Source organism: Penicillium solitum (assembly GCF_028829755.1).
Source record: "Penicillium solitum strain IBT 25940 chromosome Unknown utg000008l_segment0_segment0, whole genome shotgun sequence".
Taxonomy (NCBI): domain Eukaryota; kingdom Fungi; phylum Ascomycota; class Eurotiomycetes; order Eurotiales; family Aspergillaceae; genus Penicillium; species Penicillium solitum.
In genome coordinates, this window is record NW_027072127.1 from 3,348,947 (window position 1) to 3,366,283 (window position 17,337).

A 17,337-nucleotide genomic window follows, 5' to 3' on the forward strand; every position below is an offset into this window, starting at 1 on the left:
AAGACCTGGAGTTGTTGGCTCCGAGCTAGGCGAAGAAATTGCCTTCGAAAAGCATCGTTCTACTGAGTTGTTCCTAAAGCTAGGGCTATACTTGTCGTATATACTTGGCTCAGAGTATTGTTCCAGATCCTCTTCGATAGACGGAAGTATAGCCAGAGCGGGGACAAAGGATTTTTCTGTCATATAATACTCACGATCTTGACGTAGAGGTAAATCATGATGAAATCGGGCTTTCTTAAAATAACCATTCTGTGGATCTGTTGAAGGTCTTCGGGCTTCCAACTTGTAGGTGCGCTTTCTCTTGTTAGAGAGTTTTGGATTTTGCTATATGGTCTCCTTGAGTCCATGCGTGTCGTGTAAGTGATTTCGAATATTACGCTCGTCGCTAAAGTTTTGGGAGTATCCGTATATCGGCTTTATCGGACCAAGCCGTATTTTAGCCAAGTGCTACCCTTCAATGTGTTCCCTTAGGTTATCACTTCGCAGCCAGTATCGTAGACGTTCTTCCGCAAAGAGATTCGGGTCCTATAAGCAAAAGGGACAGTATCCTGGACGAATAACGGTATGGCGATATATGATTACTTCGCAATGCTAGGCTTTCTAAGACTGGAGATAGGTATTACAATGATCCCGCCACTGAACTAAAGTACACCACTCTATGCGTTCGTAGTAGAACCGCACCTCTGATTCTAGTATTTAAAAGCTAAAAGCTTTCTGGCGCCGAATATATCCGTGAATATGAGTACTTCTGTCACATTTTTTGAGACTAACAAAGTTAGTATCGACTAGGTTGTTATTAGATCAGGACGCTCACCTTGTAATATTGATTTGGCAACCTTTTATAGGACAGAGACCCTGAACTAGGCTTTTATTTGGGAGGTATACTATATCAAAATCACGGACGCACTGCGTCTGTAGATCTTAGACAAAAAGAAGTTTTTCGTTAAAAGAAAGCTCTTTGGTGCAGGATATGGCTGTTACGATTCGCGCAACCTCGGGTATAATCAACATTTAAGCGCGTGTGCAAATGTCATTTTCTAAGTGCCTCGGCTCTTCCTTCCCCCTATTGATGATTTTCTGATCTCTTTTCTCGCGTACCTATCGATTTTGATATTGCTTGGGCTCAGAAAGACGATATCGAACTAGCGCCTTCCTGTATTCCAGCTGCTCGTGCTTGAGGGAGTTCGTATCGTGACCTCGCTCAAACAAGTCGATCCGATCTCTTACTCTTACCATGTCTAGTTTTTTAAGAATACTTTTCTTGACTTCTGCTGGCAATTCGCTCGGCAAGCCGCGCTCGTAAAATTGGATGTAGCCTTGGAAGTACTCAATATGGCTAGATTGGTCCGCCTCGTCGAGAACAGCTGAGACTGTATCTATAGAGGAGCAGTGGGCTTGATAGTGCTCTGGAAAAGTGCCTAGTCCCTAGTGTGCCATGATTTGAGATATAGGTACAGAACTATGCCTTTCTATAATAAATTTTAGTAACGTAGCCTCTTTTAGGTTTTCTTTCGGGGTTGTAGGGACTAACTTTCGACTTTCTTCCCTAGATTTCGCCGAATACAGTGAATCGTTGCCAGTTTACCAAAATATCCCGCAGCGGCGAAGATTTGGCGTAGGTAAGAACAGAACTTTTGCTTCGTCAAAGGGGTCTCTTGGGGTCCATCTGCCGTGGCATATCTAAGGACTGGCTTTTCCAAGTATTCATCTTTCTATCGCAATAGAATTTCTCCATTTGAGAGGTCGAATTATACTAGATCGTCTATAGTATTGACCCGAAAGAGAGCACCGTGTGCTAATACGAGGGAGAGAAGAAGGTAGCCCGATATAAATTACGGTCTATTGCTGTCCCGGATACCAATCCCGAATCTAGAGTACTTATTAGCAAAGGGAATGTCCCAGTATACCCAAAAGGCATACCACTAGGCTCTTTCCACCCACACGGTGTATTACGGACATCGGTTATTCTTAAGTTAGACCTATTTGACCCGCCATCCCACCGCCTAAGGGGCCGTGGTTAAAGGAAATAGTACTAAGTTAATATGCTAGAATAGAGGTTAGTAGTAGACGACGTCGCTGGAGTAAAGGAACCCTACTTTATATCGAAGACCTCTTTCATATGTGTCCTTACTAGAAGGAATGAAAGATCCAACTCTTACTCTAGTAAAGAGATACAGTTGAAGAGCAAACAAGATAATCACTTTAAGCAACCTAGGGATAAATGTTTGATAATCTGTCTGCCACAAAGACGAGACCGTTCTTAGGAAATCATATCTTGTGAAGTTTAGCTTCTCTTTCTTTTAGTTCACTATTGTGCCTTCCGCCGTCAGGGTCTTTTTGATCTACTATCTCGAAATCAGAATGGCTGTAAGGATTAGTCTCAGAGGGAGGTAACGATAGACTCACCGATTTTATTTCTTTCCGATTATCTAGAATGATTTTAGTCTTTATCAGTTCTTCAAATCCACCAAAGAACCGCTCAACACACGCCTATACGGTTCTTACCATTAGTCGTCCGTTCTCGTTTAGTCGGCCTTCAGTAGAACCAATATACCAGCGGATAAACTCCTTGATCATCTCGTGACTTAGGGCTAGACAACCAAACGAGGTCTTATAGTATTCAAATCCATTTTCTGGGTCTGCGGTAAAGCTAGGGAGGAGTCAGCGTTACTTATGAATGAGAAGGGATTGTCACTTCAGATACGCCTTGACTCACTTCAACCAAAGATCCACGTTTCGCCGATACAAGTTGTTGGTCTCGGCAAGCCTTTTGTCTTTCTCCCTAATTGAATCCTCCTGTCTGCGGGCTCCAGGAACATAACAGTTTCTTTCCCGTTGGAGACAACGTCTCTCCTTTACAATCTTATCGCGCTCAGCCAAAAAACTCTTTTCTGCCCATGATTAAGTACGATACCACAAGGGGGCGGGTATTCCGGGAAAATGAGACCGGTATTGGTTCAAAGTACTGAGCAAAAGGCGCCGAAAGCGTAGGCGTGTGAATAATCAACGTACTAGGCTAGGACATGGTTTGCTTTTATATTTGAGATTCGAGCTCGAGCCACAATGAGAATTCAGAAAGAACTTTTGGCCGCAGCATCATGAAACAGAGGCAGCCCTCCACTTTCTCTTGCGCCCCATGTAAATGACGTATCTCCTCCTTGATGAGATGGGCAGGGTTCAGAAAATGAGGGCGGGCGCGATGCTATCTACGAACTAAACATCGCAGTATAGACAACCCTGTGGGGCTGGTCCATTAAAGGTATAGTCTGTGGTGGTCTGAGTGATCAGAGTTGCTCACTGATTGGACACAGAGTGTCACTGAGTAATCAGTGAGCATCCAATGAGCAGTTACATAGTATCAGTCATCATGCACGTGACTGCTCTGAGCTGATCACTGACTCTGAGCTCATGCTGATATCTACTCTGAGAGCCTGAGCCTGAGCACCCTCATTAAAGCGGCGGCAGCCCAAATAGGAAATCCCCACCCGTCAGGGAAAATCCGGTACGTATAGGTGCATATATATGTAGTATCACACTCGATCAAACCTCAGACTGGGGGACAGCGCAGCTAGTTGCTTGTGACGGAGCAGCATATCGTCCGCACTAAAGGAGTTCCCAGTTGCCATCTTGGATGATTATTGACCAAATATTAGACCACAGAACCCAGAATATAAAGGACTAGTCAAAAGTCTAATAGAAAAACTGGGGACAGGCGAGTAGAAGAACTTGAGAAAAGACCAAAACCTCTCATATATACTATCTGGCTATCTCATAACGGATCAAAGACACTCTCTATATACAACTTTCAAGCGGAAACAGGAGTAATCTTAGCGACCTCCTTCAAATCACGACTACTGAATCCAACACGAAGAATAAACTCGCCCTCGGGAATAAGCCACTTCTGGGAAACAATATCCCAATAACTCAAATCTCTGCGCATCAACTCAAATCCAACAGTGCGCGACTCTCCTGCAGCCAAAGAGACCTTCTCGAAACCGCGCAGCTGTTTGGGCGGTGTTCCCTCAGGGGTGCTGTCTGGGAAGGTAACGTACAATTGGGGAACGGTAGCACCCTCGACATCACCAGAGTTGGTAATTGAAACAGTCACGTTGTAGATAGTCTCCCACAGAGAGGGGTTACCACCGGGCTGAATGGGCTTCTCTTCGGGGATGGAGGAGATGGAGTCAGCCACGGGCTCGGCGCTGAGGTCCGAGAGGTTGAAAGTTGTGTACGAGAGACCGAAGCCAAATTCGTACTGCACGGAGATATTCTTAGCGTCGAAGTAGCGGTAGTCGATCTCGAGCTTCTCGTCGAACCAGGATTGCCAGTCGTGCGTGCCGTTGGTAGACACTGCGGTGGTGGGAGGGGCATTGTAGTCGCTGGCGTTCTTGGCAATTGTGTAGGGGAGGTGGCCGGAGGGGTTAATGTCACCATAGAGGACATCGACGATGGAGTTACCGGCTTCCTGGCCGGGGTAGTGGGCAGCGACGATGGCGGTGACGTTGGGGTGGCTGGCCCAGGGGAGGACGTTGATGCCGGAGGAATGGGTGATGACGATTGTGTTGTTGCAAGACTTGGCGACGGACTCGACAACATCGTTGCCGTCGTAGTCCACTGTCAGGCTCTCGCGGTCGGCACCTTCTTCGGCCCAGGTCTTCAGGAAGACCAGGCAGGCGTCGGGGGTGGTGGGAACCCAAAGATCGGTGACATTGTTGGTCGCAATCTGGGTGTTGTTCAAGAAGTATTGGACAAGAGCATTGTCCTTCTTGGCACGGGTCTTGATGGCCTCGAGTGGAGAGACAAGATAGGTAAAGCGGCCGGTACCCGAGCCACCACCAGACGCGAGGCTGCCGAATTCGAAGGTCGCCTGGTTCACAGCGCCCATTGTGTTCTCACCGGCATCGTTACCGAAGACAGCAATGTTCTTAGGAGCCTTCAAGGGCAAAACCTGCTTTTCGTTCTTCAGCAAGACGGTAGCTTCAGCTGCGAGCTTGCGGATGAGCTTGGCGTGATCTCCGCGGACATCACGGCTTCGCTCACCGGTGAGATTGAACTCGCGGGCCCAGGTTGAACGTGGAGAAAAGGTGTTCAGGTCGGCGGATGAGGGGTCCACCTCTGGGTAGTCCACATCCTGTCCGAGCCAGTAGTAGGGTGTCATAATGCGAATGATCATATCATCGACACGAGATTCATCGACGGTTCCGTTGTTGACGGCATATGTCACGTTCTTGCCGAAGAAAGATTTACCGTCGGCGATTTGACCCGCGGGGACTTTACCGTAGGCACCGAGACCACCAGGCATGTTCATATCGAGACCACCCTCGATCGAGGCGACACCAGAGTGAGTGCCACCCCAGTCAGACATAACGTATCCCTGGAAGCCAAGCTCTTCTTTAAGCAGGCCGTTAAGTGCCTTGGAGTTCTCGCAAGCATAAGAACCATTCAGACGTTGGTATGCGCACATGAAGCTAGCAGCCTGGGCGCGGACGGCATTGGCAAAGGGCCAAAGGTATAGCTCATGCATGGTTCGGTCATCGATGTTGGCGGAAACTGCTTCCTGAATAACATCTGTGACAGTTCCATTGGGGTCGTAGGTAGGGTTACGCTGAGTCTCCTGCTCGTTACCGATGAAGTGCTTCGCGGTGGCTTGCACGCCAGCATCCTGGTGGCCACGAATGGTCTTTTCCATGGCGACACCGGTCAAGTAAGGATCAGCAGCAAAGCCTTCCCAGTTTCGGCCTGCGTAGGCAGAGCGGCCGAGTGGGCCGGCCACAGGGCTGAGGGCGATGTGAGCACCCTTAGCCTTGAACTCTTGTCCCATGGCGTATCCTCGTTCATAGAGGAGATCTCTGTCCCACGTGGATGCCACGGTGACACCGGCAGCGAAAACACTGGCATAGTCGGCGACCCGAATTGACAGGGGGCCGTCCTGTAAACAGAGGCCTGGGAACCCGAGCCGTGGGATGGCAACGATGTTTCCCACACACGGGCCTGGCTGGCCAGTGACAATGTCGGCTTTCTCATCGATAGTCAATTTGGCGACAAACTTTTGAGCTTTGGCGTAGGCTTCCTCCCAGTCACCTGAAGCAGTAGCGTTTGCTGTGGTATAGATCAGAAAGAGCCCAGGCATATGAATAAGAATCAAAGAGCAACATACGTGAGGGAAGGACGGCAGGGGAGTGTCCGTAAGGGCCCAGGATGGTTGTGTTCTTGGGCTGGACATAACTGAAAGCTTCTTCACTTCGACTGCCTCCATCAAATGACTGGCCATTAGCTAATGTGGCAGCCAAAAGGCCTGAAACCACAAACTGAGCGACGCGGGCCATTTTTCGTAACTTCGTTAGACACTGGAGCTCGAACAGTCTCTGGAGGTGCTATCCTGGGATATTCATTCCTTTTTATAGCCTGCAATTTCGCATCCCGCGACCCATCTGCGGAAATAAATGACCTAGTTGGGGTATGGGGTATGGGGGGAACGAGCAAAATTTGCCGGAGTTCTACCGGTGACGTTACGGGAGAAATAATGATTGGGCCCTGAGGCCAAGGTTCTAAGGTTCATCGATAAGGATAGGGATGCAAGAATACTCGGCCGCATTTCCGACCTCGGGACCTTCTAAGTCCCGCTGTCCACATTCTCGGCTTTGTCCCACCTTTTTGGTGGTCTTTTTAAAAATCTTTTCATGTCTTCTTTCTAGGTGTGCTTTTATAGATACTTCCCCCTTGTTGGTGTTGTAGCTAGCATATAGGTGGCGAAGACGAGTTTTCTATGTATAACTTTTGATGATGAGCTTAGTTGACTCAGGGGAGAATTTTGTTACCTAGGTAGGTTGTCCATATGAATACCCCCACCCTTTCAGCAGACCTTGGGAACGTTCATAAGTAACCGGAGTTTTACCGAGAAAGTCTTGGCGTTCCCGTGGGGACCCCACACATTTCTCTTTCTGGGGAAATTTCTTCATCCCTGCACGCCAGCACAATCAGTGTGCAAGCCTATGACGCATTTTAATTCTGTAGTTCAGCCTCCTTTGCATCTATTGGTCCGACTGGGTCTCAACACTCGGCAATTCCTTCCCAATTTGCTCTCCTACTATGAAAGCAAATATGAGAGACAACCTTGGAAACCTTAACAAAAATTGTGTAAATTGGCCCAAGGTTGGCAACCTTGGCATCACGAGACATTTCCTTTATGATCACCGCCTTGGAAGCTAGACTTGGCTAGCGGGTATCCCACTCGGCGACTTCACCGGAGACGGAACACCCGGCATCTTCACCAATATGTATGTAAATGTGCCGTACTCGCCGGCAATACTTCGGATGCTCGATAAACTTTGTTGGTCAATTTTGCGCTTCGTTGTAATCTCACTGAGGGGTACATAAACTCTAGTGCTAGCTCATGGCATCCCCGCAAAGCCACCAGATGATGTTTGGAGGGTTTGGAAATTAGTATTGCTACTCTAGTGTACACTGACATGAGGTGGTGGCTTGGACTCGGTGGCTATAACCTATCCCGCGTTTTCGGGATTTGAGCAGTGTCCACCGGCTCACGGATAGGTCAAAGCCGTGCTCTGTCCTCGGATGGCAGCCCTCTTTCTAGAGAAGTAGAGAGGTCAGATGGTTTATAATCATTACGCTACAGTAGTTTAAGTTTTCCAATGTTCCGAGGTTATTAGCGGCGCCTGAAAATATATTCATGTCATACGATCTGATTCCCGATCTTTTACTAAAGGCCTGCTATCATACATGTCTTTCTGCAATCCGTAGTTATATATTGTAGTGGCTCCGACTTTCTCAACTTTGGAGTCTATTTTCTGCCTGGTTAAACACAACGTCACCCGAGATTCATATTGAGAGAACCCCAGTGGAACAAATCCGGGCCTGGTGTGAAGTATAGTAGGCCGACCCACCCCCACCGGCGAAGAAGGGCCGACAGGAATTAGTAGTAAGGTACGGAGTACATCTACTCCGGCTTCGGCGGAACGCTGGAAAATGTAAATTTGATCGGCTTGCTGCCCTGGTTTTATTATATACGTCTGCTAATTTTCAAAGTATCTAATAGAAAAATTCACTCTTGTATATCAAAACTGACTCGTCCGCACCTTTGCTGTTAAAGGGTATCTGGTGAGGCTCAAATAAACACCCAAGGGTCATCCAAAGAGACGCATAGATGGTTTGTAAGAATATTGGTAAAATTGATCTGATTACCTGTAGTATTGTATCCAACTGAGTACAACTGTTCCCCATCTATCTTATGTTTCGTGCCTTAAATCTATATAATAAATTCTATCGAAATCCCTACCTGGGGTCACGGAATTATGAAGCCTGGTTTAACTACTATTTCTCCAAACTACCTACTCGGAAGTATGACGACCACCAAGAGTAATAAGAAATATGTGAACGTGAAACAAACTTTTAAATTCACTACGATCAAGTCTACTGTGGTCTATGATCAAATTCATACTCACTAGTATGTAGACTGTGGCCGGATTCTAACAGTCATGGGGTAGAGATAGATAGTTCGGCTCGATTTCAGCTTAAGAGATAGTTTTTTTTTTTTTTCCCCCGCTGAATTAGAGATGCTTATCTGGAAAGAAACATTTAATAAAGCGTAACATTATTATCATAAATAAAGGAGTAGCGAAAGAAAAACACAAAACATACAACAGCATGTGTATGACTGGTCACCTAGCGCCCACGGTTCGGGCGTAGGCGGCTCGCCGCCCTATTTAGGGCACTAAGGGTAGATATTCACCCACCTGAATATTCCTCACCCTAATATTTAGCCTGTATAGCAAAAGGTATATTCCTTATTATAACCAAAAAAAAGCTACAAGTACCCTTCAACTTGGGTTCGGGTTAGAGTGGGTTGTGCTGAAGTCTATAGACTACTCGATAGCTAGGTATATACTTACTTTAAAAGAGTCTTCTACTTCTAACTATTTAGATCTCTTCTACTTAGCTAGGAGATAGATTTCTTAATTAAATTGTATAAATTATAACTCTCTAAGATCTTCTCCACCTTATCAAACTATTTATTAAGATCCTCTTTTTCTTTAAGAGGGGGGGGGGGGGGGGAAGAATCTTATAAATATTGAATGTCCTAATTTCTAGGAGACCGATAGCTTGATCGGTAATGAGAATATCTTCTTTATTCTACTATTTATTGTTATCTAGCGGCAGTTCTACCTATGACTCTAAAGTCGCTATGATGGAAGAAGAATAGAAAAGTGAGGTTTTAGGAATTTAATCTATCAACCAAGTAGTAAAGAAGTGAGAAGTCAAGAATGAGAAAGTAATACCTTTCTTTCAAAAGAAGTAAGTAAATGAGCTCACAATGAATATAAAGTGAGGGAAGAAGTGAGGGAAGAAGTGAAAGCAAGATCTAGTACTGTAAAGCACTATTCTTGATGAAAAGTGATGAATATTGATAGAATTAAGTATAAAAAATGATGGTTCAGGGGTAGAGAGAGGGCTTCATAGCCTATATTGTAGTGGAGCACTACGTGGGGTAGAAGTAGAAGAAGAAGAAGTTGTTGTTAATTGTCAAACATATACGCCTGCATGTTCAACACTTACATCCATTATTTGGCCTATGACGTCGACTGTTTCCACAGGAGGTTTATATCTCCGAAGTCAGCCACAAGCGTCTTCATTCGTGGGAGCACCTAGAAAAATGGGAATTAGCGTGACTCCACTAACCCCCCCCCCTTGCATAACGATGGAGTACTCCGTACATACGGAGTACATACAGCCCACTTTGGGGTACTAGGTAGTTTATAAGTTTACGGTACAGCGTAGAGCATATGGTGGGGCATTGGGGGCCGGAAAGAATGAGAAAGCAGAAAGTGAGGGAAATTAATCTAATGCGTTACGAGTACTAATCATGCTGTCGGCGTAGCCTATAAATTCTTCCTCAGCACTTGAGACGTTCCTTCCTCTTTTTGAAAATGTGTCTTCTCCCCACTTTCTTTCAACCTCGGGCAATTGCTAGCATCACGCCCCTGCGCTATTATCATCATGGCAGCTACCCAGGTTACAGGGGAAAACTCTGTCATTTCCCCCACCGACCTACCAGTCAACACCTTCGGCCAATCTAATCGGTCAGACAAGGGCAAGAAACAAACCGCTGAATACGACCTTGACCAATGCATCGCGGCAATAAAGGGGGAAAAGGTCCCGGCCGATTTAAGCTCTTTTTGGCATCGCAGAGCAGTCATCCGCGGGATCGGTGATTCACTCCAATTTGCAACAAGCCCAGCAATAATCAAGCTATGCTCCGGCGACGATAGCCAGGCTCATCAGTTTTCGCGCGCCCGCAATGCCCGTCTGATAATGAGTAGTATAATCCCCGATATGCAAAACCCTACCACCGAGCCGTACTGCATTTGGTATCCAGAACCTGCATCGGAAGAAACCTACCGTTAGGTTGCCCGTCGATATCCATCTATGCGCTATTAAGTTGGCCGAGCATGTGCTGCTGCTTGGTATACGGATCTTTACAAAGAATTGGATCTTCTGCCGGACGTATCTATTGCTGAAGAAGCACGCGATGTTGACAATGATGGTATCTACAAAATCATTATGTCAGCCCCTCAAAGATACGTTGTTATGGATGATTTCACTCGATCTATCAAAAGCCCACCAATACCTGCGTTTCTAAATGGCAATATGAAGCCTCGGCAGGCTTTAGGCCAGCGTGCTCTCCCTCCCAAAAACTTGCCAGACACAACTGCAGATGATATTGACATCGAAGAGGATGGATTTATCGGGTTATAAAATATCGACTTAGTGGAACGCAATACTACGCTCGGCCCAGGAGATTCTGAGCAATTATGGATGCCTCTTCCGCCTGATCTTCCAGTTGAGAAACGCCTTCTAACGCAAGTGGCTGCATGGGAGGGTAATGTGGATAGATACTTTCGATTGATGCACCCACGTAGGCTCAGAACGGAAACTGAATACAATTGTATTCTTCGTGGAATTTATCACCATACAACCTTTGCCAAATAGTGGGCCTATCAGCTGGAAACGAACCCTGGGCGAATCATTCTCCCGGGTAAATTGCTTAGCGAAGGCAATGAGCGCGAGTATCGAGAGATTCGTACCGCGATCAATGCTCGCAAAATCATGAATAATGAGATCTCCGGTATCGACGATGACTCTGACCACCTCCCTTGGCTTATCTGGTGGCCGTTTAGGCCTCATGTGAATACTTGCAATGAGCTAGCTCGCAAATGCCCGTCTATGAGACAACAAATTGCGATTACCTGCATAATTTGTGACTACGAATCGCTATTCCTAGCGTTGAAACCCCCTCCGCGCGAGTCCCTTTTCGTTGCTGCTAAACAAAGCGGAAACCCGTTCTACCTCAAATATCTAGAGGAATTTGTTAAGGGGCGTTCTATTGAATCTAGAGAGATCTCAGAATTCGATGACGACACTAGCCTGGAAGCAAGTTTACAGCATGATTTGGAGCCTAGAGCTACTCAAGCTCATTCTTCTATCAACTTTTCTGATATGATGGGGGTGTATCCCAGAGGCGAATGGGACACTCCTAGTATCTACGGGGGCCTACCGGTCCAAGCGGGAATTGTGAAGAGATACATGTGGCTGTGAACTGAAACTGCGCAGAAGATTGAGGATGACTGCCGGCAATATGGCGGAGTCTACGATGGCTGCGCGGATACTGGTCTTTTGTATATTGATGATGATGATTCGTATAATGAACTTTGGCTGAAAATTTCACGTCCTCCAAAGCGTATGACGTCCTTCGAAATGAAAGACGAGCACCAAAGCTAGTTTTATTGAATGAATTGAATCTGTTGAACCATGATCTCATAGATTCTTGTTTGCATTTTTGCTTGTTTGCGTGTTTGTTTCTTAGGGCTCTGTTCAGATGGTTTTGCCAGGGTATATACACCCTGGTTTGTCAATTATGAATAGATCGTGATTATCCTGCATTCTTCCCTCCTTAGTGTAGTAGCTTACGGCACGCATGAACGCTGATGGGGTGCAGCAACCCCGCTCTAGGTATCGTCTCCTTCTCATGATCTGGTTTAGTTTGTTAGTGGCCGGAGGCTTGTTTCTTTATGGCTGGACGGCATACTACAAAGTCCATTGGGTTGTTCGCATTCTTGGCACAAGTTTGATAGGCTTTGGTGCTTTCTTCGTTATTGTAAACTTTCTCTACTCGATAGTTACAGCCTCGATTCTTTTGCTAATATGTTTCGATTTAGACACCTATACAACTGTACCTAATCGATGTCTTCGGGTCTGGCTGAGGCTGCGGCATCAGCCTTCGGAGCTAACAACTTACTTCGGTACAATTTCAGCATATTCTTACCCATTGTCGGACCCGCAATGTACAGCAGTCCGAACTATAGGTGGGGAAATTTCTTATTGGGGTTCATAGCATTGGCGTTCGTTCTAGCGCCTGCCCTCTTTTAAAGTACGGAGAACGGCTCCGTACGAAGGCGAGCACGTAGATTGAATTAACTTAACGGATTCTAACGGATGTATTTGCCTTCGCGCCGAAAACAACAATGATAATATCATTTAATATTTACTTTGAGACTGGGTTCAAGAACAAGTGAAAATTCCATCTGGTTTCGTATCCTAAAGCTACCTGAGCATCGTCCGTCCACGAAATCGCTAAGGCCGACGAAAGTGGATCCGTATATCTGGGCATAAGCAATACAACCCCAGTGAAATAAAATAGCTTTGGATTCCCCCGCAGAGTAGTTACCTATCTTGAACCCTTGATACCTCCAGACTCATGGTTTTTGAATCATTCTGCTGTACCACCACTTGGCTTTTTGCGATCCCAGAGCTCTCTTCATCCAATCTAGCTGAAATATTGGACGGCGCGTCGTATCCGTATCTAGCCAGTTGGGTGTTTCGTCGTCCCCACCAAAGCATACCAAGTTGAACAAAGATAGACGAGAAAATAAAGGCAGTCGCGAGAGGGAATCCGATCGGATAACGAGGTGAGTCACTCGTCCTCCAAACGCGGATCGGAATTGTGGCATGGCCAATGTATACAATTGTCACCGTCAGTGCAACAATGATAGACCGCGCTTCTGGTTCCTTTTTGAGGAGTTCAGCCATCCAAGCCAAAAGTGATGGACTTCCTGCATTTGTTGCATATGTAAGGAAATAAAACGTGATAATGACCCTCCAATCTGAGGGCCAGGCGCTCAATACACTGAGCACAATGCCGAGCAAAAAGGCCGGTGCGACACTGATCTGCCAGCGCCAGTGCTTCCAATCGGATAGCGCATTCACGCTCAGATTAATGATGATCTGGAGAGCATATCCGCCCATAGGAATAGCGTTGACTTGGTATGTACTGAAACGAAGGTTTCCTGACGAGTCTTCCAGCGCTTTGAGATAAAGAGTGAAATAAGAATTTGCTCGGTTTGCCCAGGCCTGCAAAGCAAAAGCAGCCAAGAAGAAGTATGTCACAGGGTGTAAGATGAGTTTCCGCAACTTCTGTACGACAACCTTGGTAGGAATCATGTTTGAGGTATTGGCGCCAGAGTCAGCCATACGCTTTCTTGCAAGGTGTTTTTCCGTATCGGTAAGTAAAGCAATACGTATGAATAATGTATGCAGGTAAAACAGTAATGAATTGGACGGACTGGGGGAGAGAGAGAGAAGAGAGAGAGGTGCGGAGACTATCTGGTCTATCCTACAGGTTGATGCCCAAGGCATCCACGCAGTTGGTGCCTGAGGCATCCAACATCCCCCTCATAGACCATACATGCTCTCTATCAAATGTCCCGAATTCTGGTCGTCATAGTAAAAAACCCTGCAAATGATGCATTTCAAACATGCACCTAAACCGTGCCGATCAACTCAATGAAAACCCCATCAAATCAGACCATTCCAATCAAATTGACGAAGGTCTCAAATTGATCCTTGGCGAGTGCTTTCGTGAAGCCGTCAGCTGCATTTCTCTTGGTATCGACACGACGTATCTCCACATAACCCTGTGCAACAGCATCCTTCACGAAGAACCATCGTAGATCCAACCATCTGTTCGCTGATTTACCCCCCTTCTTTGCGAGGAGCAACTGGGAATTGATGTTATCTGTATAGATCTCGATAGGACGTTGTTCTGGCAGCATAAAGGAGCGAGCAATTTTGCATAACCACATAGCATCGCGAGCGGGCTGATCCAGAGCGCACCATTCCGCAACAGTTGTCGAATTGGCAGTGATGGTTTGTTTCTTCGTGGTCCACATGACTGGACTGCCGGCGAGGTACCATATACTTCCCTCAGTCGACTTGCTGTCTTCCCAGTCCGCATGTGAAGCATCAACATGCGCATGAAATCGTAGCTCGTCAGTGCGCCCAAGGACGATGCCAATGTCTGGCCGATGTCTTAGGTACTTAACAACGTGTTGCATGGCGTGGAGATCGTCAAATGTTGGATTTGCCAAACGATGTTGTAAGCGGGTAACTGCAAAGCGAATATCTGGCCTAGTCTTGACTGCTAGCCAGTTTAACATGCCGACCACAGAGATGTAATGATCAAATGCTTCGTCATCCAGCACATTGGCCGCATTGGCAGGTGTCTCTCTCCATGCAGCTGGCAATGGTGTATCCTTCCAACCAGTGACGTTAGATGTCCGTAACACCTTCTGTACATATGCCTTCTGAGACATTGTAATTGTATGTTTGTCGTAGTTTCTCTGGAGTGCAGACTTGAGGTACTGCTTCGGTTCACCGAGGTCTTTCAAGTCGTAGTACTGACGAAGCTCACTGACAACTTGCTCAATGTCATCATCGGATGGTGCAGCAATGATGAAATCGTCAACGTGGATCATCATAATGGTCAATTTTGCTCCGTTGCCTTTGATGTAGACACATGGATCATCGTCAAGGGGGCGGAAACCCATTTGTCGTAATCTGCAATCCATCTCTTCATTCCAGAGGAAAGCACTGTCTCTTAGACCAAACAAAGCTTGTTGGACTAGGCATACCCAGTCGTTCTTGTCTCCGTCAGCGTCTGAATATTCAAAACCAGTTGGTTGTCTCATGTAGACAGCTTCGGTGCCTTCGCGAGATGCATTCAGGTATGCGGCAGTGAAATCCACCTGTCTCCAGCGTAGACCGAAGACAGCAATAAGCGTAAAGACAATCTTCGTCATGAATTCAGCAACAACCGGAGCATATGTCTCGTTGTCGTTCTTGCTCTGGAAGTTACCGCACACCACCCAACGGGCTTTGAAACCATAGACGTAGTCCGCAGCGTTGGTCTTAACAGTTAACCTCCATTTTCCAGGTAACACTTTGGCTTTCGGGGGTTTGCGGATCAGCGTCCATGTCCCTTTGGCAGCGAGATCGTCTAGTTGCTTCTGCATCGCATCTAACCATTGATCTCGGAATTTGTCTCGCATAACCTGATTGAACGTTGTAGGCAGTTGAACGTCCATAGTATGCAGTGGCTCTCCATCAACAAGAAACGGCTCGTCAATGTCGACTGCATCCATCTGCATGATCTCGTCGTCGGCTTCAACGGCTGCTGCAGCATATCCACTAGATCCCGCAGATCCCTGTCCTCCCCCCTCCGTCAAATTGTTACCACCATTGGCATCCGCTCGTACCCGTGTGGCGGCACGATGAATGTCTCGGTCTCGTTTCTCGTATTCGACCGTAAGGTGTTTCTGCTTCGGGTCATGGTACCGGTCGGGGGGAATGCCAATATTGGCTCGTCTCGATCGACGTGGTGGCGGAATAGCTGGCGTAGCTGCTGTGTCTTGTGTAGTGGGATCGGGTGACGATTCGATTGAGATGATTTCTCGTACTGGCGTTACCTCTGATCGTGCGGTGACAGGAGTGTTGTCACGACTTGGCGAGGCGTTGTTTGGTGTAGGAACATCTGTCTGGATCGGCGAGGAGAAAGGGTATTGGTACTCAACTGTCTGTCGTACAGGCGAAGGTGTGGTGACCTCTGCTACTGCGGTAACAGCTCTCTCAATTCTGTTAGCTTCATTCCGAACATCGTCCATTGTTGCTGAGATGCGAGATATGCCAGATGTCAGAGCTTCGAGTCTTTTCCCCAGGTCTTCTCTTTTCCTTCTAAAAGATGAAGCCTGTAGAGTGTTCTCACTCGTAGAATTGTCTGTGATCTCTGTGATCCTTGCTCCTGTCATCATTGGCTCTTCTTGCACAGTAGGAAGGAGTGTACGGAACAGTTTCCGTCGAGCTGATGGCGGGGCAATTGATCTCTGTTGCGAAGGTTTGCGTGGTGTTGAAGGCATTGTGGACGCGCTTCCGTGAATCGTCGGAAGATGGATCGTCGACGGCGTGACAGGTTGTTGTACAGCCATTTGCACTGGTGTCTGTACTGGCAGAGTGCTTGTTGATTGTGTTCGTGCCGGCAAAGTGCGTACGACCTGTTGTTGTGTCTTCTCTGGCTTAGAGATTTCATCATTGTTCATCGACGTGACAGGTATGAATTCAACGGCATCGTCGTCGTCAGGATCCTTAGGATCAGTAGGATCATTGACAATCTCAATTGGTCCCAGATCATCATCGTCGTTATCTCCATGTTGTGGAAATGTAACATCACGAGACATTGTCACCTTCTTGGTGACTGGATTCCACACCTTGTAGATGTGACCACCGTCCCCCTCATAACCGACGAGCATTCCCTTCCATGCACGTGGTGTTGCTTTCTTTGCCTGTACCCTCTTAGCCTTAGGAATGTGCACATATGCAGTTGTCCCCCATGGTTTGAGATGCTTGAGAGAAGGCTCTGGGTTCTGAATATTGAGTTCTTGACGCCAGTGCGTCAGCGGCGAGATCTTGTACTTCGGATTGACAAGACGATTGTTAATGTAAATTGCTGTTTCAGTGGCGTACGGCCACATGTCTTCCGACATATTGGCGTCAATGATCATCGTTCTCTGGATGTCATTAATATGACCACCAAAACGCTCCACGGTGCCATTGGGCTCTGCGGTATACGGAGGTGTGACTTCAAAGGTCATACCCTGTCTCTCACCCCATGTGATAAACTCTTTGAATTCCGTACCGCCATCTAGGCGCCATACACCTGGGTATCTGCCTGTGAGAAGCTTGATTTTCTCGCAGAAAGCAGTGAGCTTGTGGTAGGCATCGTTCTTGTTCTTTAACATGATTCCTTCCATGAATCGTGTGGCATCATCGACGATAGGCAGCCAGTAGCTTTCTCCATTTGGTCCGGCAGGTTTCATTGGCTGTGTGTCGACATGAAATTTCCATCCAGCGTCTTGTACTCTGGTTTGTGGTTGACGAGAGATCTTTAGCTTCGATTTGCCAAGGAGACAGGCATCACAGTCAAATTGTTCA

General features: G+C 46.9%; 3 protein-coding genes across 3 annotated transcripts; 1 reads left to right on the forward strand and 2 right to left on the reverse strand.

The window, feature by feature from the left end:
* Positions 1 to 3,805: 3,805 nt before the first annotated feature.
* On the reverse strand, positions 3,806 to 6,326 carry N7455_010577 (beta-glucosidase; the record flags this gene model as incomplete). The annotated part of the gene is made up of 2 exons (XM_040953044.2): positions 3,806 to 6,099; positions 6,158 to 6,326. 2 exons carry the CDS (start codon positions 6,324 to 6,326, stop codon positions 3,806 to 3,808), a joined length of 2,463 nt encoding a protein of 820 aa, XP_040816487.2.
* Positions 6,327 to 10,014: 3,688 nt separating this feature from the next.
* On the forward strand, positions 10,015 to 11,613 carry N7455_010578 (uncharacterized protein; the record flags this gene model as incomplete). The annotated part of the gene is made up of 3 exons (XM_065606483.1): positions 10,015 to 10,417; positions 10,466 to 10,766; positions 11,067 to 11,613. The coding sequence occupies 3 exons, from the start codon at positions 10,015 to 10,017 to the stop codon at positions 11,611 to 11,613; spliced, it is 1,251 nt and encodes a 416-aa protein (XP_065460446.1).
* Positions 11,614 to 12,738: 1,125 nt separating this feature from the next.
* Positions 12,739 to 13,545, reverse strand: N7455_010579 (uncharacterized protein; the record flags this gene model as incomplete). The annotated part of the gene is made up of 1 exon (XM_065606484.1): positions 12,739 to 13,545. The coding sequence occupies one exon, from the start codon at positions 13,543 to 13,545 to the stop codon at positions 12,739 to 12,741; it is 807 nt and encodes a 268-aa protein (XP_065460447.1).
* Positions 13,546 to 17,337: the final 3,792 nt, after the last annotated feature.